General features: G+C 46.2%; 1 protein-coding gene across 4 annotated transcripts in view; it reads right to left on the reverse strand.

Annotated features, from left to right (window-relative positions):
* The window catches only part of spi1b (Spi-1 proto-oncogene b), a 56,399-nt gene extending 35,249 nt beyond the window's left edge, over positions 1 to 21,150 (reverse strand). For 2 of the 4 annotated variants that reach the window (XM_078220342.1, XM_078220345.1), the window contains exons 1-4: positions 20,899 to 21,150; positions 20,696 to 20,789; positions 19,775 to 19,855; positions 12,739 to 12,977 (exon numbers count right to left, since the gene is read on the reverse strand). In XM_078220342.1, the coding sequence (XP_078076468.1) occupies positions 12,739 to 12,977; positions 19,775 to 19,855; positions 20,696 to 20,789; positions 20,899 to 20,922 (438 nt within the window). In that variant the 5' untranslated portion in view covers positions 20,923 to 21,150. The remainder of the gene's footprint in view (positions 1 to 12,738; positions 12,978 to 19,774; positions 19,856 to 20,695; positions 20,790 to 20,898) is intronic. The other 2 variants (XM_078220344.1, XM_078220343.1) reach the window with 1 other exon arrangement.
* Positions 21,151 to 22,826: the final 1,676 nt, after the last annotated feature.

Consider the following 22,826-nt stretch of genomic DNA (forward strand, 5'->3'; position numbering starts at 1 on the left):
CCAAGACTGCAAGGAACTACAAAAGGTCGTGAATGTAGCTCAATCCATCAGGCAAACCAGCCTCCCATCCACTGACTCTGTCTACACTTCCCGCTGCCTCGGCAAAGCAGCCAGCATAATTAAGGACCCCACACACCACGGACATTCTCTCTTCCACCTTCCTTCGGGAAAAAGATACAACAGTCTGAGTTCACATACCAACTGACTCAAGAACAGCTTCTTCCATGCTGCTCTCAGACTTTTGAATGAACTTACCTTGCATTAAGTTGATCTTTCTCTACACCCTGTAACACTACATTCTGCACTCTCTCGTTTCCTTCTCTATGAACGGTATGTTTTTGTCTGTATAGCGCGCAAGTAACAATACTTTTCACTGTATGTTAACACATGACAATAATAAACCAAATCAAAAAAAATCAAATTATGGCCTGTGTATTATGCATTATAAACACACTCCAGCCTGTGAGCTACCAATTATTGCATACTCCAGCCTGTGTACTAACCATTACAACACACTCCAGCCTGTACATTATCCATTATTACACAACCCAACCTGTGTATTATCCATTATAACACACACCAGACTGTATTGTCTGGTAGGGCACACTCCAGCCTGTATATAAGCTATTATAAACACAGGCTGTATTTTATATTATCCATTCTAACACGCTTCAGTCTGCATATTATCCTCCAGTCTGTAATCTCCATATAATAGCCTGAGTATGATGCACTATAAACACACTCCAAACTGTATTGGCAGGATTCTCCCAGCCCGCTGTGCTGCTTGAGCTGCTCGGGGTGGGGGTCGGGGACATCAGGGCAGCACGGTAGCACAGTGGTTAGCGCTGCTGCCTTACAGCACCAGGGACCCGCGTTCAATTCTGGCTCGGATCACTGTCTGTGTGGAGTTTGCACATTTTCCCCATGTCTGTGTGGGTTTCCTCCGGGTGCTCCGGTTTCCTCCCACAGTCCAAACATTTGTGGGTTAGGTTGATTGGCTATGCTAAATTGCCCGTTAGAGTTGGAGGGATTAGTGGGGTAATAGTCATAGGCCCTGGGTGTAGATTCAATGGGCTGAATGTCCTCTGTAATAACTCCACAGAGGCGAAAGTCCCGTCACCAAGTTACTTTATTTACACCATACATCTGTACACAGCCAGCTCTCCAGTTGCTCCCTGCTGAATGCAGGCTGGGAGTCTGACACACCTGCTTTAAATAGGGAGCATGAGGCGCCCTGATTTAACCATCAATTAGAACTCATCAGGTAGCTCTTTCGACACCAATCAAGTAAACGAACTCAAATTAACTTAGGGACAAAGTAAAAGGGGCAGCTCCCCAAAAGGAAGGGGGGAACAGCCCGAACCAAAAACAAAGTCGAAAGGAAACTTAAAACATCAAACCAAAAGGTGATTATCGGGGTCAATAATACACCCCAGCCCCTGCGGTACCCAGCGGGCACGGAAGGCGCCAACTGCGCCCGAGGACTCATTAGGTAATTCATACTCTAGCAAGCCAACCTCTTTAGTTTGGCTGAAGTCATCACAACCCTCCCCACCAAAGTCTGAGGAATCCCCTCGGTTTGCTTCCCTCAGGGGTCTTTTCCTCTGCTTGAGCGCCAGATCAGATTCCTCCAACTCGGCCTCTGGTGTCGGCGGTGTGGAACGGTTAGGCACCCATCTCTTCCTCTGCGAATGCCAAAGGTCTGGTTCCTCATCCACTTCGGGTGGTAGGGGAATTGCTGCAGCTTCATCTCCCGTGTCCATTTCGGACCCCGAGGTCCCCATCAAAAGTGCAGGGGAGGCGGTACTGGCTTGTCGAGGGGGACTCTGCTCATCCCTAGGGCTGCAGGGCAGACTCGGCTCCGGAACAGGTGGAGAGCTTGAGGCCAGGACCTGGTCCAGGTGTTTCCTTACCACTGCCTCTCCTACGCGTACTCGGTAGGATACCGGTCCGGTCCTGGACTCAACTGTTCCGGTTATCCAGGCAGGTCCATTTGCATAATTTCTGACCCAAACTCTCTCTCCCGCTTCAAAGTGCCTCTCTCGGCGAGTGTTGTTATGGCCCCTGCATTGGCTTCCTGGTGTCTTTCCACCTTTCCTCCCATGTTTGGCAACAACAGGCTCAGTCTGGTGCGGGGCCGTCTGTCCATCAGTAACTGCTGGAGCAGTTCCCGTGGTGGCGTGTGGCGTGGTCCTATAGTCAAATAATCACCTCGAGAGTTTCATCTCTAATGAGGCCGCTGGCTGTTTTTTTCAACCCGGCCTTTAACGTCTGGACTGTTCTCTCCGCTAGCCCATTTGATACCAGGTGAGAAGGTGCCGTCTTGATGTGCTGGATCCCATTTGATTTCATAAATGTTGTGAACTCTAGGCTGGTGAATACTGAACCATTATCGGAAACTAATACCGCTGAGATCCCATGCGTTGCGAACGAGGTGAGCAGTTTCTCAATGGTTGCCATCGTGTTTGCCGAGTTTAGTCTAACCACTTGGAATAAGCATCCAACATGGACCCCATAAACGGGACTGCAAAATCGACATGGAGTCGTGACCATGGTCTGCCTGGCCATTCCCACGGGTGCAGCGGGGCTGCGGGTGGTGCCTTCTGCCCCTGTTGGCACTTTTGGCACTGTCCTACCAGTCTCGTTATGTCTGCATCCAGACCTGGCCACCAGACTTATCTCCTGGCCAGCACCTTCATTTTTAATACTCCAGGGTGCCCCCATGGTGTAGCTCAGCCAGTTTGTCCCGACGGCCCTGCCTTGGGACGATGACCCGTGCTCCCCACAGCAGTACCCTGTCTTCCACCGTGATCTGCTCCCTCCTGCTCCAGTATGGGTGGAACTGTGGATGGACTGGTCTTTCCAGCTGCCCTGTTAGCACCAGGTGCTTTACCTTCGCCAATACAGGGTCTTTCTGCGTCCACTGGCGTATATTGTGTACATCCACCAGGAGGGTATCCATAAAGTTTAACATCATCACGGTCTCCTCCATTCTGGGTACCAATGGTGGGGTGTCCGGTAACAGTAGCCGGCTTAAGGCATCGGCATTTACCACTCTAGTCCCTGGTTGGTGCTCCAATCGATACTGATATGCCGCCAGCAATAATGCCCAACGCTGGATCCGGGCTGACGCTATCAGCGGCACTGCTTTGTCTTCCTTCAGTAGGCCCAGCAAGGGTTTATGATCTGTTACGATCGTAAATTTTCACCCATATAAATACTGGTGAAATTTTTTAACTGCGAAGATTACCGCCAGTCCTTCCTTTTCAGTCTGGGCAGATCTTCGCTCTGCCATTGCCAAGGTCCTGGAGGCGCACGCTATTGGCTGCTCTTGTCTGTTCTGCCACCTGTGTGCCAAGACTGTGCCCACTCCATATGGGGACATGTCACAGGTGAGTACCAATTCCTCCTTGGGGTCATAATGTTCCAATACATTTTCGGATGAGAGCTGTTGTTTAATTTTCTTGAAGGCCCTGTCCTGGTGGGCTGACCATTCCCAAGTTTGTCCCTTTTTTAGCAACTGGTGGAGGGGATCCAGAATGGAGGCCCTATTCTGTATGAATTTCCCGTAGTATGTTACCAGTCCTAAACACGACCGTAGCTCCTGGATGGTTGTGGGAGCTGGGGGGTCTTTTATTGTTCGCACCCGATCATCCAGAGGATGTAGGCCCGACTTGTCACTTTGTACCCGAGATAGGTTACTTGTGGTGCTAAAAAGACGCATTTCTCCCTTTTCAGACGCATTCCCGTTGCTGCAAGTCTCCTGAGAACTTCCTCCAGGAAAGTTCCGCCCTTGTTTTACCTGCAATGAGGACATCGTCTAGGTAAATTGCAACCTGTGATAATCCCTGTAGGATGCTCTCCATGGTCCTTTGGAATATGGCACAAGCTGACAAAACCCCGAAGGGCAATCTTTTATGCTAGGAGGGGCCTTTCAGCATATTTATTGTAGCGAATGTTTGCGAATCCTCGTCCAGCTGTGGTTGATGTCCAGGTTTGTGAATAGGAGTCCTCCTACCACCTTTGCGTACAGGTCCTCAATCCTGTGAATTGGGTATTTGTCTAGCTGAGCGTAACGATTTATCATCTGTTTGAAATCGCCACAAAGGCGCACTGAGCCATCCGGCTTTAAGATAGGAACCACGGGTTCGCGAACTGGACCGGTTTTATTATCCCTTCATGCTGTAATCTTTTGATTTCCACATCGAACTTTTCCCTTAACGCAAATGGTACCGGTCGGGCTTTGCAGAACTTTGGGACAGCCTCCAGATCAATGTGCAATTTTGCCTTGACTCCTTTGATTGTCCCTAGACCTTCCCGGAAAACCTCCGGATATTTGCTTAGGGCCTCACTCAGGTGACCATTTTCCAGCTGGAAGATATTTGTCCAATCTAGCTGGATCTCTTTTAGTCAATTTCGCCCTAATAGGCTCAGTCCCGAATCTTCCACTCCCATTAATGGGAGCCTAACTAATTATTTCTTGTAAGCAACTGGCACATGGGTTGTACCGGTCACTTTCAGTGGTCTCCCTGTATAGGCCCTCAGCCTTGCAAAGTTTTGGTCAGGGCTAAGGGTTGGAGTCCAGTGCGTATCTTGTTAAACACTGTCTCCCCTGTGATCGATACGGCTGCGCCCGTGTCGACCTCCATTAAAATTGGATGTCCATTCAGTCTCTCTGCCAATTTGATGGGTTCTGATTTTGTTATCGCTACGCACAGTAGCTGTTCCTCAGGAGGTAGGGGAAGCTTTCAGGTTGTGCATTCTCCTGTCCCTCTGCCAGGTGTCCTTTTCAGCCATGTTGGTTTAGGAGATTTGCTTTTCCTCTATGCATCCTGACACTGGCAACCATAGCAATGTCATGTTGGGTGGATCTCTGCTGTCACTCTGGACTTAACCTGACCTTGTCTCGGTGCGGTTCTATAGGTGGACTTGGGCTCCCTCGTATCCGAATCCTTCCAGAGGGCCACTATGTAGTGGCCTGCCCCGTAATGGTAGTCCCCTAACCCAGTCTCCCTGGTGTTGGTCTCCATCTCCATCGGGATACCTTGGGGCTCATGCGCTCCACTTGCCACTTTTTCTAACGACAAGGCCAGCTCTAATGCCTGTTTACAGTCCAGCTGGGCCTCCGCCAACAGGCGTTTTTGTATAGTCATATTGTTAATCCTGCACACCAACCGGTCTCGAAGCATCTCATTTAGTGTTCCCCCCGAATTTGCAAGCCTTCGCCAGATGTCTCAGCCTTGTTAGGAAACTGGTGATTCATTCCCCCACTTCTTTAAATGTGGAGTAAAAATGATACTTCCACAGAATCAGGGGTGGCTTAGGGTCATAATATTCTTGAACTAAGTTTGAGAACTCTTGGAAGGACTTTGTGTCCGGTGCCTCCGGGAAAGTTAAACTGCGCATAATCGCAAAAGCTGCTGGTCCACACGCAGTCAGCAGGATAACCCTTTGCTTCTCATCTGAAGTTATGTTGCTTGCCCTGAAGAAATACTTCATCCTTTCCACATATTGGGCCCAATCCTCCACTGCGTGGTCAAAAGAGTCCAATTTCCCAAACAGCGGCATGTTTTCTCAACAATGGCTTACAAAGAACAAAGAACAGTACAGCACAGGAAACAGGCCCTTCAGCCCTCCAAGCCTGTGCCGCTCATTGGTCCAACTAGACCATTCGTTTGTATCCCTCCATTCCCAGACTGCTCATGTGACTATCCAGGTAAGTCTTAAACGATGTCAGCGTGTTTGCCTCCACCACCCTACTTGGCAGCGCATTCCAGGCCCCCACCACTCTCTGTGTAAAAAACGTCCCTCTGATATCGGAGTTATACCTCGCCCCTCTCACCTTGAGCCTGTGACCCCTCGTGATCGTCACCTCCGACCTGGGAAAAAGCTTCCCACTGTTCACCCTATCTATACCCTTCATAATTTTGTACACCTGTATTAGCTCTCCCCTCATTCTCCGTCTTTCCAGGGAGAACAAGCCCAGTTTATCCAATCTCTCCTCATAGCTATTACCCTCCATACCAGGCAACATCCTGGCAAACCTTCTCTGCACTCTCTCTAAAGCCTCCACGTCCTTCTGATAGTGCGGCGACCAGAACTGGACACAGTACTCCAAATGTGGCCTAACCAGCATTCTATACAGCTGCATCATCAGACTCCAGCTTTTATACTCTATACCCCATCCTATAAAGGCAAGCATACCATATGCCTTCTTCACCACCTTCTCCACCTGTGCTGCCACCTTCAAAGATTTGTGGACTTGCACACCTAGGTCCCTCTGTGTTTCTATACTCTTGATGGCTCTGCCATTTATTGTATAACTCCCCTCTACATTAGTTCTTCCAAAATGCATCACTTCGCATTTATCTGGATTTAATTCCATCTGCCATTTCTCCGCCCAATTTTCCAGCCTATCTATATCCTGCTGTATTGTCCGACAATGTTCATCGCTATCCGCAAGTCCAGCTTCAATATGTGCGGTGGTTCAGCAAGTTCCTTCAGGTCACTCCTTTATCCTCGTTGCCACTGTAATAACTCCACGGAGGCGAAAGTCCCGTCACCAAGCTACTTCATTTACACCATATATCTGTACACAGCCAGCTCTACAGTTGCTTCCTGCTGAATGCAGGCGGGGAGTCTGACACACCTGCTTTGAATAGGGAGCATGAGGCTCCCTGATTTAACCATCAATTAGGACTCATCAGGGATCTCATACTCTAGCAAGTCAACCTCATTAGCCTGGCTGAAGTCATCACACCCTCCTTCTTTACATGTCGAGATTCTATGAGTCTACTAAGCGCCTTTTTTTTTTATACAGCAATCAGCTCCACGCCAATTTGTTGATGATATGGAAATAACAATTTCAATATGATTAGCAAGCCTGGGACAGTCGTCCTCAGGCCCACTAGCCACCTCCCTTGCCTCCCTTCCCCCCCAACCCCCTTGCCGGGGTTCTCGACTGCTCCACACTACAGGGAATAGGTGTCCTGATCCCGCACACCACCAGGAGGTCAGGGGTGGGAGTTAGGTGCCCAGTGGGCAGTGCCAAGGGATGGGACATACTGGGTGGGGGAAAACCCGCTGCCACTCTGCAGTTGGAGCGCTGGGGGAGGGAGGGGGGAGGATGATCGGGTCTGGTCATCAAGGTGGCGGGGGGGGGTGAGGTTGGTCTGGAAGGCCAGCGATCGGGTGGGAGGGGTTGTAGGTCTGGCCAGCAATCGGGAGGCTGACGATAGGGTGGGGGGAAGCAGTGTGTATGCACCTATCACCGCACTGACAGTTCAGTGCATGCGCAGTGGCCCACTCAGCACTATTCTGCCAGCCTCTCGGGTGGGAATAGGCCCCGCCCCCTATTTACCAGAGTGGATCATGCTGCCCTGCAATGCTCCGAGCGTTGAAGATTCGTTCTGGTAAATATGCCCCAAAAATGGGCGGGAAATAGAACATAGAAAAACTACAGCACAAAACAGGCCCTTCGGCCCCACAAGTTGTACCGAACATATCCCTACCTTTTAGGCCTACCTATAACCCTCCATCCTATTAAGTCCCATGTACTCATCCATAGAAAGAACATAGAAAAACTACAGAACATACTCCTGTTTTCCCACCTGTTGGGCACTTCATTTTTTTTGGAAGAATCCCGGCCTATATTAGCCATTATCACTTACTACAACTGGTATATTCTTCATCATAACACACAACAAATTGTGCATTATCCTTTATAACACACACTAGACTGCATTATTTCTTAGGATACCTGTGCATGATCCAATGTAACACACGCTATATTGTATACTATGCATTCTAACATACTCCAGTCTGCATAGTATCCTTCAGGCTGTGTAATATCAAATGTAACACACTCCAGGCTCTATATTATGCATAGTGACGCGCTGTGGCCCGGCCGCCATGCATAATGATGCACTCCAGCCTGTGTGCTATTCATTGTGACGCACTGCAGCCTGTGCGCTATCCATTAAAATGCACTCCAGCCTGTGCGCTATCCTTTATAACACACTCCAACCTGTGTATGATTGTTACGACAGAGAGGTTGTTCCCCTTTTTAGACGGAACGCCGAATCCCCCAAAGAGAAATACCTCGCCTCGTAATCTGTTAAAAATGTGTGGGAAGCTGTGAACTGTTCTTCAGTAACGTTTAGTGGTTAACTAACAGAAATACCTGACACTCACTTTAAAATTAACGCTTAATTGATTTATTTAACAGGGAACCTTAACTGAACAAGTAACACATCAAATAAAAATAAGTTTCTAATGGAATGCTATACAATATCCATTCATTAACCAAAAAAACTAATAACAGAATTTAGTCACTCTCAAAACAATATACAACCAATTTTGTGTCTTTTGGACCTTCGGGAGTTTCTCGGTTGATTTCTCGGTCTAATTTCTTTTCTGATTTGGTACCTTTCGCTGGTTAGATGGTGCATCTCTTAAGAGATATCTGAAGCTGGCAGGGTGGAGAGCTGCTCGCTCCCTCTTGAGACCTGAGAGGTGGCAGTTGCTGACTCCTGTGTTTCCCCCTTGCACTCTCTTTTATATCTGCGATGACCTATCAATGTTCCTACAACAAGATTGGTCTGATTTTGTCAGCAACATAAAATTCAAATGTTATAGGTTCCTGATAGCTGAGTGCCTGCTTTAAAATGATTGGACAAAATTCAAACAATAACAGGTTGTCTTGTCAAGACTACTGCTTGACTTTTGGATACAGATATGTCAGTTTGGATGTACTTTGCATTTTAAACCCTCAAGCACTGAAACAAGGATACCAGCTTTTAAAGGAACCATGCAATGTTTTTTTCCCTCTCGCCCTTTTGACATTTTTTTTACAATTTTATCATTATCATATTTTAACTTCGCAACAGTGAAACATTAGGACACACTGCAGCCTGTGTGTGAAACGTTGGAAACTTGGGTGGAGAGATGGCAGATGGAGTTTAATCCGGACAAATGTGAGGTAATGCATTTTGGAAGATCTAATACAGATGGGAAATACACAGTAAATGGCAGAACCCTTAAGAATATTGATGGGCAAAGGGATCTGGGTGTACAGGTACACAGGACACTGAAAGTGGCAATGAAGGTAGAGAAGGTAGTCAAGAAGGCATACGGCATGCTTGCCTTCATCGGCCGGGGCATTGAGTTTAAAAATTGGCAAGTCATGTTGCAGCTTTATAGAACCTTAGTTAGGCCGCACTTGGAATATACTGTTCAATTCTGGTCGCCACACTACCAGAAGGATGTGGAGGCTTTGGAGAGGGTACAGAAAAGATTTACCAGGATGTTGCCTGGTATGGAGGGCATTAGCTATGAGAAGAGGTTGGAGAAACCTGGTTTGTTCTCATTGGAGCGACGGAGGTTGAGGGGAGACCTGATATAAGTCTATAAAATTATGAGAGGTATGGACAGAGTGGATAGTCAGATGCTTTTTCCCAGGGTGGAAGAGTCAATTACTAGGGGGCACAGGTTTAAGGTGCGAGGGGCAAGGTTTAAAGGAGATGTACGAGGCAGATTTTTCACACAGAGAGTGGTGGGTGCCTGGAACTCGTTGCCGGGGGAGGTAGTGGAAGCGGATACGGTAGTGACTTTTAAGGGGCATCTTGACAAGTATATGAATGAGATGGGAATAGAGGGATATGGTCCCCGGAAGGATAGGGGGTTTTTGTTAAGTCGGGCAGCATGGTCGGTGCAGGCTTGGAGGGCCGAAGGGCCTGTTCCTGTGCTGTAATTTTCTTTGTTCTTTGTTAGGACACACTGCAGCCTGTGTGTGAAACGTTAGGACACACTCCATATTGTATATTATCCATTCAAATACCCTCCAGGCTGTGTAATAGCCAATGTAACACATTTTGTTCTGTGTATTATGCTTTATTACCACAGTCCAGGCTGTATATTATCCATTTTCACTTACTACAGTTGGTGCGTCATCCAATATAACAGGATGTTGCCTGGTACGGAGGGCATTAGTTATGAGGAGAGGTTGGAGAAACTTGGACGACAGATGTTGAGGGGCAACCTGATAGAAGTCTACAAGATTATGAGGGGCATGGACAGAGTGGATAGTCAGAAGCTTTTTCCCAGGGTGCAAGAGTCAATTATTAGGGGGCATAGGTTTAAGGTGAGGGGCAAGTTTTAAAGGAGATCTACGAGGCAAGTTTTTTTTTTTACACAGAGGGTGGTGGATGCCTGGAACTACTGCTGGGGGAGGTAGTGGAAGCAGATACGATAGTGACTTTGAAGGGGCATCTAGACAAATCCATGAATAGGATGGGAATAGAGGGATATGGTCCCCGGAAGGGCAGGGCGTTTTAGTTCAGTCAGGGAGCATGTTCGGTGCAGGCTTGGAGGGCCGAAGGGCTTGTTCCTGTGCTGTAATTTTCTTTGTATTATCTATTATCACATATTACAGCCAGTGTGTTATATACATCATAACACATTCCAGCCTGTGCATTATCCATTATAGTACACTCTATATTATTATAAAACACTCCAGTGCATATTATCCTTCATTCTGTGTAGTATCCAATGTAACACATTAAGGCCGGTTTAGTATCCTTTATAACACACTGTATATTGTGTATTATGCACTATACTACAGACTGTATATCAGGCAACATAACACAATGCAGACTGTGTAGTATCCGTAAATACACTCCACGCTCTGTATTATAACATACACCATGCTCTATTATAAATTATGACACACTCCAGCCTGTGTATCACTCATTATATGACTCCAGTCTGTGTGATATCCATTCTAACACAGACCTGCCTGCATATTATCTTCCAATGTATGTTATATCCAATGTACCACATTATGGCCTGTGTATTATCTATTCTAACACACTCCATGTGTAATATGCATTCTTACACATGCCAGACTGTATTATCCATTATAACACACTCCAGACCATGTAAGATCTATTAGGACACTCCAGCCTGTGTATTATCCTCCAGTCTGTGTAATATCTAATGTAACACATTATGGCCTGTGTATTATGCATTATAAGCACATTCCAAACTGTATATTATACATTATAGCTTACTACAGCTGGTTTATCATCCATTATAATGCGCATCAGACTGTGTATTATCCACAATAGCTCACTTCAGACTATGCATTATTTATTACAACACACCCCAACCAGTGCGTGACCCATTACAACACACCCCAACCAGTGCATAACCCATTACAACACACCCCAACCAGTGTGTAACCCATTACAACACACCCCAACCAGTGCGTAACCCATTACAACACACCCCAACCAGTGCGTAGCCCAATACAACACACCCCAACCAGTGCGTAACCCATTAGAACACACCCCAACCAGTGCGTAACCCATTACAACACACCCCAACCAGTGCGTGACCCATTACAACACACCCCAACCAGTGCGTAACCCATTAGAACACACCCCAACCAGTGCGTAACCCATTACAACACACCCCAACCAGTGCGTAACCCATTACAACACACCCCAACCAGTGCGTAACCCATTACAACACACCCCAACCAGTGCGTAACCCATTACAACACACCCCAACCAGTGCGTAACCCATTACAACACACCCCAACCAGTGCGTAATCCATTCTATCACGCCCCAACCAGTGCGTAATCCATTCTAACACACCCCAACCAGTGTATTATCCATTCTAAAACACTTCAGCATGTGTAATATGCATTCTTAAACACTCCAGCCTCTGTATTATCCATTATAAAACAATCCAGTCAGTGCATTATCCATTCTAACATATCCAACATGCATATCATCCATTATAACACACTCCAGCCTGCATCTTATGCACTCAAATTCACTTCAGCCAATCCATTCTAACACACGCTAGCCTATGTAGATTCCATTCTAACATTCACCAGTCTGTATTTTACTCATAATATACTCCAGCCTGCATATTATCCATTCTAACACACCCAGCCTGTGTATTATCCATTATATTATACTTGAGCCTGTATCCTATCCATTCTAACACACTCTGGCCTTTGTATTATCCATTCTAACACATTCCAATCCGTGTATTATCCATTCTAGCACATGCTAGCATGTGTAGTTCCTATTATAACTCACTCAGCCTGAGAGTCCCATTGTAATGTATTCCATCCTGTGTATTATCCATTATAACACACACTACGTTGTATATTAGTCATTCTAACATAGTACAGTGTGTGTATTATCCTCCAGTCTGTGTAATATCCAATAATACATTGTGGCCTGTGTATTAACCATTATAACACCCGGCACCCTGAGTATCATCCATTTTAACACACTCCAGCCTGTGTATCATCCATGTTAACATACTCCAGTCTGTGTAATATCCATTATATCACACTCCAGTCTATCTATTATCCATTACAACAGCCTGTATATTATCCTTTAATCCTTTATTACACAGACCAGTTTATGCATTATCCATTCTCACATACTCCAGACTGTGTACTATCCTTCATAACACACTCCAGCCTATATATTATTCATTATAACACTCCAGTCTGTGTTATCTTCCATTATTACATCTAGCCATTGTAGTACCGTGGGTAGTGAGCAACACCAAGTGGGTAGCAAGGGTGGTGAGCAACACTGAGTATCGAGGGTGAAGAGGAGATAGGAATGGTGAAAGCAGAACCATTGCCAACAGCTGCCATCAGAAAGAACAGACAAGAAATGGGTGCACTCGGTATTGGATATGTGACTTACCGAAGTGGCCGTGAAGCTGCTGGTTGCCGAAGGCTGTGCTTTGTTGTAATGAAGTGCTGTGCCGATGGGAATACTGGCCGCAGGTAAAGATTCCAAGCCGTGCAGTTGTTCGAGCTCCATGTGCCGGTAGAGTTGCTGCAGCTGTGGGGGCTGAACACTCTGTAATTCAGTGAAGTGATGATCACCAAAGGCCTCAAAGTCTCCATGGATGTGGTTGCTGGAATAATCCCAGTAATGGTCTGTGAGTGAGAGCAGGAAAATGAGAGGAAGACAAATTAAATAATGAGAGTGAGAGTGGGGAGAAGTGCCAGAGACACAAAGAGAGAGAGAGATGAAGGTAGGAGAGATAGACAGATAAAGATAGACCAAGGGACATACAGATGGGACCAAGAGACAAAGCAAGAGGGTGAGCGAGTGAGATGGAGACCCAGAGACAGATACACAATAGATGGGGAGAGAATGAGAAGGGGAGAGAGAGAGTGAGAGGGGGGGGGGGGGGAAAGAATGAGATGGAGAGAGAGAGAAAGAGTGCAAGAGACAGAAAGAGAGAAAAACGGAGATAGAAATGTAGAAAGGAAGAAGGAGAGAGACAATGAATGACAAAGAAAAGGAGAGTGAGAGCAATTGACACAGAGAGAGAGAGAGAGAAAGGTCAAAATAGAGCCTAGCATCCTCTACATCCTGTTACGAACATATGAAAATATGAATAATGCTGTCCTGCCCTGTGTCCCCCCACCCCCCCACTTCCTTCATCCATCCATCCTCGGTCATGTGTTTCCCCATCCCACACCCATCCTCATCCTCTGCATGAAAGAACTTTTCCTCAGATCCCCCCTCTAAACCACTTACTCCTCACCTTAAACCCATGCCCTCTGGTTTTAGACACCTCTGTCGTGGGGAAAAGATTCTTACAATCTAACCTATCTACAACTCTCATAATTTTGTACCACCTCTGCAAGATCTCCCCTCAGCCTCCTCTGCTCCGGGAAAACAAACCCAGCCTATCCAGTCTCTCCCCATAGCTGAAACATTCCATCTCAGGCAACATCCTGGTGAATCTCCTCTGCATCCTCTCCAGTGGAATCACGTCCTTCCAATAGCGTGGTGACCAATGGACTTGTACACCAAGTCCCTTTGTTCCTCAATACTCACTAGGGACCTACCATTCATTGTGTATGTCCTACCCTTGTTAGACCTTCCAAAATGCATCACCTCACACTTAGAACATAGAACAGTACAGCACAGAACAGGCCCTTCGGCCCACGATGTTGTGCCGACCTTCATCTGAAACCAAGATCAAGCTATCCCACTCCCTACCATCCTGGTGTGCTCCATGTGCCTATCCAATAACCGCTTAAATGTTCCTAAAGTGTCTGACTCCACTATCACTGCAGGCAGTCCATTCCACACCCCAACCACTCTCTGCGTGAAGAACCTACCTCTGATATCCTTCCTATATCTCCCACCATGAACCCTATAGTTATGCCCCCTCGTAATAGCTCCATCCACCCGAGGAAATAGTCTTTGAACGTTCACTCGATCTATCCCCTTCATCATTTTATAAACCTCTATTAAGTCTCCCCTCAATCTCCTCCGCTCCAGAGAGAACAGCCCCAGCTCCCTCAACCTTTCCTCATAAGACCGACACTCCAAACCAGGCAGCATCCTGGTAAATCTCCTCTGCACTCTTTCCAGTGCTTCCACATCCTTCTTATAGTGAGGTGACCAGAACTGCACGCAATATTCCAAATGCGGTCTCACCAAGGTCCTGTACAGTTGCAGCATAACCCCACGGCTCTTAAACTCCAACCCCCTGTTAATAAAAGCTAACACACTATATGCCTTCTTCACAGCTCTATCCACTTGAGTGGCAACCTTTAGAGATCTGTGGATATGGACCCCAAGATCTCTCTGTTCCTCCACAGTCTTCAGAACCCTACCTTTGACCCTGTAATCCACATTTAAATTTGTCCTACCAAAATGAATCACCTCACATTTATCAGGGTTAAACTCCATTTGCCATTTTTCAGCCCAGCTTTGCATCCTATCTATGTCTCTTTGCAGCCTACAACAGCCCTCCACCTCATCCACTACTCCACCAATCTTGGTGTCATCAGCAAATTTACTGATCCACCCTTCAGCCCCCTCCTCTAAGTCATTAATAAAAATCACAAAGAGCAGAGGACCAAGCACCGATCCCTGCGGCACTCCGCTAGCAACCTGCCTCCAGTCCGAAAATTTTCCATCCACCACCACCCTCTGTCTTCGATCAGACAGCCAGTTACCTATCCAATCGGCCAACTTTCCCTCTATCCCACACCTCCTTACTTTCATCATAAGCCGACCATGGGGGACCTTATCAAACGCCTTACTAAAATCCATGTATATGACATCAACCGCCCTACCTTCATCAACACACCTAGTTACCTCCTCAAAAAATTCTATCAAATTTGTGAGGCACGATTTGCCCTTCACAAATCCGTGCTGACTATCCCGGATTAATCCGCATCTTTCTAAATGGTCGTAAATCCCATCCCTAAGGACCTTTTCCATCAATTTACCAACCACCGAAGTCAGACTAACCGGTCTATAATTACCAGGGTCATTTCTATTCCCTTTCTTAAACAGAGGAACAACATTTGCCACTCTCCAGTCCTCTGGCACCATCCCCGTGGACAGCGAGGACCCAAAGATCAAAGCCAAAGGCTCTGCAATCTCATCCCTCGCCTCCCAAAGAATCCTAGGATACATTTCATCAGGCCCAGGGGACTTATCGACCTTCAGTTTATTCAAAACTGCCAATACATCCTCCCTCCGAACATCTATTTCCTCGATTAAATTCCATCTGCCATTACTCTGCCCAATTTACCAGCCGATCAATATCAGCCCATAGCCTCAGACTATCCTCCTCACTATCAACAACACCACCTATTTTCTTGTCCTCTGTAAATTTGCTAATTATACCTTCTACATTCAATACAAGTCATCACTGTATATAACAAACAGCAAGAGTTTCAGCACTGATCCCTGTGGTACAGCGTTAGTCATAGGCTTCCAATCACAGAAACAGCCCTCCACTTTGCCTCCTATTAACAAGCCAACTTTGGATCCAATTTGTCAACTTGCCTTGGATCGTATGGACTCTAACCTTTTAGGCCAGCTTTATATCTGGGACCTTGTCAAAGGTCTTACCGAAGTCCATGTAACCACATCAACTACGCTAGCCTCATCATATACCTAGTTACCTTTTCAAAAGCTTCAATTAAATTAGTTAGACAGCATCCCCACCAACAAATCCGGACTGACTATCCCTAATCAATCCCTGCCTTTCTAAATGTTGATTAATCCTCTCGCTCAACATTTTTTCCAATAATTTCCCTACCACTGACATTACATTAACTGGCCTGAATTACTTGGCTTATCCCTGCTGCCCTTCTTGACTAAAGGTACCACATTAGCCATCCTCTGGTCATCTGACACTTCACCTGTGCCCAGCAAAGATTTAAATATCTCTGTCAGGATCCCTGCAATCTCCTCCCTTGCCTCCCACAGCAGTCTAGGATACATCTCATCAGGCCCTGGGGATTTATGCACCTTTATGCCCATTAAAACATTGAATACCTTCTCCTTATTAAGCTTAACGTGCTCTAGATCTTCACCGTCCCAACTGAAATCTTCAGCTACAATGTCTTTCCTGTTCTATCTAACATAGCTAACATTGTCTTTTCTGTCCTTCTTAAACAGAGGAACAATCTGGGAAATTACAGGCCTATGAGTCTTACATCAGTGGTGGGGAAATTATTGGAGAAGACTCTTCGGGGCAGGATGTACTCACATCTGGAAGAGAATAAGCTTATTAGCGATAGGCAGGGTGGTTTTGTGAAGGGGAGGTTGTGTCTCACAAACTTGATTGAGTTCTTTGAGGAAGTGACAAGGAAAATTGACCAGAGCGGGGCAGTGGATGTTGTATACATGGACTTTAGTAAAGCCTTAGAGAAGGTTCCTCATGGCAGGCTGATACAGAAGGCGAAGTCACATGGGATACAAGGTGAGCTGGTAAGATGGATACAAAACTGGCTTGGACGTAGAAAGCAGAGAGTAGTAGTGCAAGGGTACTTTTCTAGCTGGAGGTCTGTGACAAACGGTGTTCCATAAGGATCAGTGCTGGGCCTTTGTTGTTTGTAATATGATTTGGGGGAAAATGTAGGTAGTCTGATTAGTAAATTTGCAGATTATACAAAAATTGGGGGAGTAGCAGATAGTGAGGAGGATTGTCAGAGGGTACAGCAAGATATAAATCGGCTGGAGACCTGGGCCAAAAGATGACAACTGGAAGTTAACCCCGAAAATGTGAGGTGATGCAATTTGGAAGGTCTACTGCAGAAGGAAAGTATACAGTAAATGGTAGAACCCTTAGAAATTTTAGCATACAGAGGGATCTAGGCGTCAGATCCACAATACCCTGAAGGTGGCAACTCAGGTGGACAAGGTGGTCAAGAAGGCGCATGGAATGCTGGCCTTCATTGGTTGGGGCGTTGCGTATAGGAATTGAAAAATCATGTTGCAGCTGTATAAGACTTTGGTTAGGCTGCATTTGAAGAATTATGTACAATTCTGGTCACCACACTACCGGAAGGATGTTGATGCATTGGAAAGGGTGTAGAAGAGATTTACCAGGATGTTGCCTGATTTGGAGGATATGGACTATGAAGAAAGGTTGAACAAACTTGGATTGTTTTCATTGGAGGGTCGGAGGATGAGGGGGGCTTGATAGAGGTTTACAAGGTTATGACAGGCTTGATTAGAGTGGATAGTCAGAGTCTTTTTCCCAGGGTCGAAGGGTCAATTACTTGGGGGCATAGATTGAGAATGAGGGGCGAAAAGCAAGAGGCAGGTTTTTCCACACAGAAGGTGGTGAATGTCTGGAACGCGCTGGTGGAGGAAGTGGTGGAAGCAGATTCCAGAAAAGCGTTTAAGAGACAGCTGGATAGATACATGAATAGGCAGCGATTAGAGGGATATGGATCACATAGAGGCTAGAAAATATTAGTGAGGCATCTGCGTTGGTACAGACCTGGTGGGCCGAAGGGCCTGTTCCTGTGCTGTACTGTGCTTTGTTTGCGAATACAGATGGAAAATATTAATTTAAGACCTTGCCCAAATCATCTGGCTCCATGCATAGATTGCCCCTTTGGTCTCTAATGGGCCCCAAGAATTGAACTCATGACTCCTGGTTTACGAGAGCAGTACTCTAACCACTCAGCTATGGAGCCAACTGCTCCTTTCCTCTATTGCTGCCCTGTGTTTTTCACAATCTCTAAGCTGGTGTTGCTTTGAACAATGAAGGCTGTGCTGCCTTGTGATCAGTCCTGCTTAGGATAACACGACATACTGAGTGCCAACAGCACACACTGGTAGATCAGCTCATTATGACCAATCCCACTCGTACTTTTGGAGAGTTTTCCAGGACCTCAAATAATTTTCCTCCTTCGACTAATATCTTCCGATGTTGTTAACTGCTCATTTATCTGTTGTTCCTGGGATTTTTCTGATTGTTAAATTGCCCAGCAGATGGACAACCTGCCTTCCAAAGAAACTCATTCGACGCGAGGTTGTGTGCTAACGTTTCTGAGAAAGGTGCTACATAAGCTGAAGATTTTTTTATATTCATGGGATGTGGGCGTCACTAGCAAGGCCAGCATTTAATGCTCATCCCTAATTGCCCTTGAATTGAGTGTCTTGCATTAGAGTGGGTCTGGTGTCAGACCGGGTAAGGACAGCAGATTTCTTATCCTAAGGGGACTGTAGTGAACCAGAACAGATAGGTTTCTAAGACAATCGACAACTGTTTCTTGGACTTTCAATTCCAAATTTGTATTGACTTGGTGGGATTCAAACCTAGGTCTCCAGAGCATTAACCTGGGTCTTTTGATTACTAGTCCAGTGACAGTACTACTACACCACTGACTCTCCTTGATAGCATTGTTTTAGTAGTAACACATTGGTAACTCTTTAAGCCTTTGTTTCAGATGGTATTCTGATCGAAAATGCTAAAGACCCTGGTGCCACTGACATGAAATCAAATTCAAAGAAAGACTTGCATTTATCTAACACCTTTCACTTCCACAAACAGTAACCAGAGTGCGGTGCAGCCAATGAAATCATTTCAAAGTGTGTGTTGCATTTGAAACAGCAGCCAATGCATGCACAGCAAGATCCCACAAACAGCAATAATCCCCTATTTTTTTTAAAGTTTTTGAGATGTAAATATTGACTGGAATATGAGGAAGTACATTCCTGCACAGTTTCCAACAGTGCAATGCAGTGCAGTGGGGAAGGCAGAAAGAATCAGTTCACATCCAGTTTGCACATTTGGCTCAATTGGATATCCGTGATGATATATGAAGTCTCAAGACTCCTGTCCCGCATTAAGCTGGCTTTATGTATCTCTGGAGGTCAAACCCAAAATTGCTCCATCCTATCTGACCATATGATTGTGGGTCTGTCTCACACACACACACACAGCTTGGCAGCTGTACACTCATTTCTCACCACCAATTCTGACTTGCAAAATTTACCAACAGATGTCAAAAGGAAATAAAACTCTGGACAACCACAAAGCTGTTTCTGTCCCCATATCTGCCTGAGAGGTGGAAGTGATTAATATCCTGAATGCCTGACTATGTCTTACATGTTCCAGCCTGGATTTGAGCTGGACTGATAGAAACCCTGCATTAGTGTGCCTAGCGCAACATTCACACAAATGATACACCTCTCTTTTTGTTTTGGAGCAGTGAGAAACAAGAACCGGCCATTCAGCCCCTCTTCCTTTGAACTAATTCATGGCTTCCACTCGACACCATTTTCCTCGCACTGTCCCCATATCCCTAAATGTAATTTGTATCTAGAAATCCATTGGTCTCTGTTTTCAACATGTTCAATGTCTGAACCTCCACAGTCCTCTGGGATAAGGAATTTCAAACATTTACCATTGTCCGAGTGAAGAAACTCCTCATCTCAGTCTTAAATGGCCTACCTCTTATTCTGGGACAGTGTTCCCTGGTTCTAGATGCCCCAGCCAGGGGAAACATCCTTCCTGCATCTACCCTGTCGATCCCTGTAAGAGTTTTGTACACGTCAATGAGTTTATATAGAATCAGAGTGACACAGCACAGATCAGACCATTCTGCCCACACTGGCTATCTGAAAGCCCCATTAACCCCATTCTCCTGCTCTTTCCCCATAGCCCTGCATATTTTTCATTTATCTAATCCCTTTTTGAAAATGACTGTCCAATCTGCTTCCACTGCTCTTTCAGGCAGTATGTTTCAGATCTGCCACAGGTGAAGTATTGCACTGCTAGACTGCAGCTTTATTTGTCCGCTTCCACATAGTTATCGTGTGTAGATAAATCTCACTGGCAATTTGAGCCTGAATGTGGTGCTCTGCCAGTTTGGTTTGCACTGCCTTTTGGGGGCTATAGGCAATGTGCTGAGCATTCCAAGTGATGTGCATTGTGTTAATTATACCAAAGGAGAATTATTCCATGCTATCTCATGCCAAAGGGAACAAGCTCCAGTTGGCAGCAGACATTGACCTGCTTGAAAGAAACTTGCTTTTAGCTATGGACATGACTGTAAATGTTCCTTTATGTCAGGGAGCGGGGCTCTGTGTGGTGATCTCCCTGTGCACGGTGGTCATGTTAACCTCAAACCGCTTCCTTTAATATGGAGTCTGATAACCGGCACACTCTCAGAGAGCTGTGGACCCCAACTCCTAAAGGATCTCAACTTCCCAGCAGGACCAGCAGATTCAAGAGGGGAAAGGGTCAGTGTTAACGTGTGGCCATATCTCACATGACTTATTAAACAGAGTGGCCCTGTCGGCTCGCACTGGCCGATTTGAGACAAACCCTGTCCCAGGAAAGTTACAAAACTAAGACAAGGAGCTTACTCACCGCCCTGGCTCTCTGCATCGCTGCTCAGGTAGGTGTAGTATTCATGTGGCTGTCTGCAAACGTCGCTATCGTAAGCAACAATATCCTCGGGATACTGCAATTAATTCAAAGAAACACACTCACAACCAATAACCGAGGAGCAGGTCACCAAAATCCCAAAGAGATTCAGTGCTAGTACCCAAAGAAGGGTAGTCTTTACTTACAGGAGCGATGAGATAGCCTTCCATAGCGACCGGGCTTCTCGGACAATTCCTCTGGGCAGCTGAGCAGGTTCAGACAGCCAGGAACATACTTTTTTATCCCCAAGAGTTCCCCAGCAGCAGAAAAGGCGGCCACACCTGTTCCAATTGCTATTCCAATGTTTCCACTGTAGATCTGGATGAGGGATTTGCTGCACAAATAGTGAGGAGTTAAGTTTACTTTGGAAGTGTTGGGCGCGCCTCTGTCACATTAGCTGGAACCCGCTGCCTTAAAGTGCTAGTAGCCAGCCAGCAGAGAAACAGGAACCTCTTGAGATCAGGGTTGGTGTCATCAGACTCCACCTCTCTCTCGGAGTGTACTTCACTCCTGCACAGGGGAGGCAGCAGCCAGCCCCAAACAGCCTGGCCAGGGACCTGAGTGTCAGGGGTATCTATGGATGCTATTCCAGCTAGTTTGTCAGGCTGGGGACCATGTTTCTTCACCAGCAGCTTCTTTCTCAAAGCTTGGTCAGATAGATACCCTTCCCATAGCTCTTTCCCCTGGGCTAAGGGTGGGAGAGAGAAAGGAGCAGATGTCCCTTCCTGGATGGTTTCCAGGGAGAGTTGCTTTTCGAAAATGACACCATTGTCACCTGTTATTCCATTGCCCAAAGGGTGCGCCAGAGAGAGGATGGCAGATCCAGCAAAGTAGGAGACCATTCAACCGATTAATGGACGAGATTTTATGGCCTCGCTCGGGAGAGAGTGGAAATTCCCCACCCGAGGTCAACAGAGATTTCTGTTGTTGGAGCCTCGCCAACGCCGATTCCGTGGCGGGCGAGGTGGTAGCGTTCCGACCATTGTGTTTGTGCTAGCTGTCTGCAGGCACAACTCAACTTGTCCCGCTCCAACTTAAAATGCGCCAGAATGTGGTTGCTCACATCTGCAGCTTCTCCATGACAAACAGCAAGGAATTAGAAGCAACCCCATGTTTGTAGCATTAAACATTGCTACTGCCTTAAACATCATTACCAGTGGTTCCTGCCAAGGTTCCACAGGGGACCTCTGTGGCATCTCCCAGTCAATGTACCTGGCAGGTAATACATGTCCTGTTCAGGAAAGCATACCAATTTTTCAAATTCCACTTGGATGCTGAAAGCCAGGTTGCTAGAACATTTGGTTTTGGTCAAACACAGGTTTCCCACAAGTATAAGGTGCTATTGACTACACCTGTGGCCTCAAAAGCTCCCTGGAAACAGCCAGTCACATTCATCAATAGGAAAGGTCTCTATTCTTTGAACACTCAGTTGATACATGGTCACAGAAGATAAATCCTGCATGTTTGTGCTCAGTTCTCAGGGAGCTGTCATATTGTCTGTATTCTGACCCACTCTTGGGTGCCACAGGTTTTTGAAGGACCTCAGCAATTGCTCCTGCTGTTATTACACATTATAAGAAGTCTCACAACACCAGGTTAAAGTCCAACAGGTTTATTTGGTAGCACAAGCCACTAACTTTCGGAGCGCTGCCCCTTCATCGGGTGAGTGGGAGTTCTGTTCACAAACAGGGCATATAAAGACACAAACTCAATTTACAAAATAATGGTTGGAATGCGAGTCTTTACAGGTAATCAAGTCTTAAAGGTACAGACAATGTGAGTGGAGAGAGGGTTAAGCACAGGGTAAGGAGATGTGTATTGTCTCCAGCCAAGACAGTTAGTGAGATTTTGCAAGCCCAGGACTGTTGGACTTTAACCTGGTGTTGTGAGACTTCTTACTGTGTTCACCCCAGTCCAATGCCGGCATCTCCACATCATGATTACACATTATTACAGACAATTTCATACGCTCCTCCTGTTATTACACATCTGTTATTACAGTTTCACAGTCCCCTCATTATTACACACCTGTTACTACCGACAATTTTGCACAGTGACACAGTGGTTAGCACTG

This window comes from Mustelus asterias, chromosome 9, assembly GCF_964213995.1.
Source record: "Mustelus asterias chromosome 9, sMusAst1.hap1.1, whole genome shotgun sequence".
NCBI classification, from domain to species: Eukaryota; Metazoa; Chordata; class Chondrichthyes; order Carcharhiniformes; family Triakidae; genus Mustelus; species Mustelus asterias.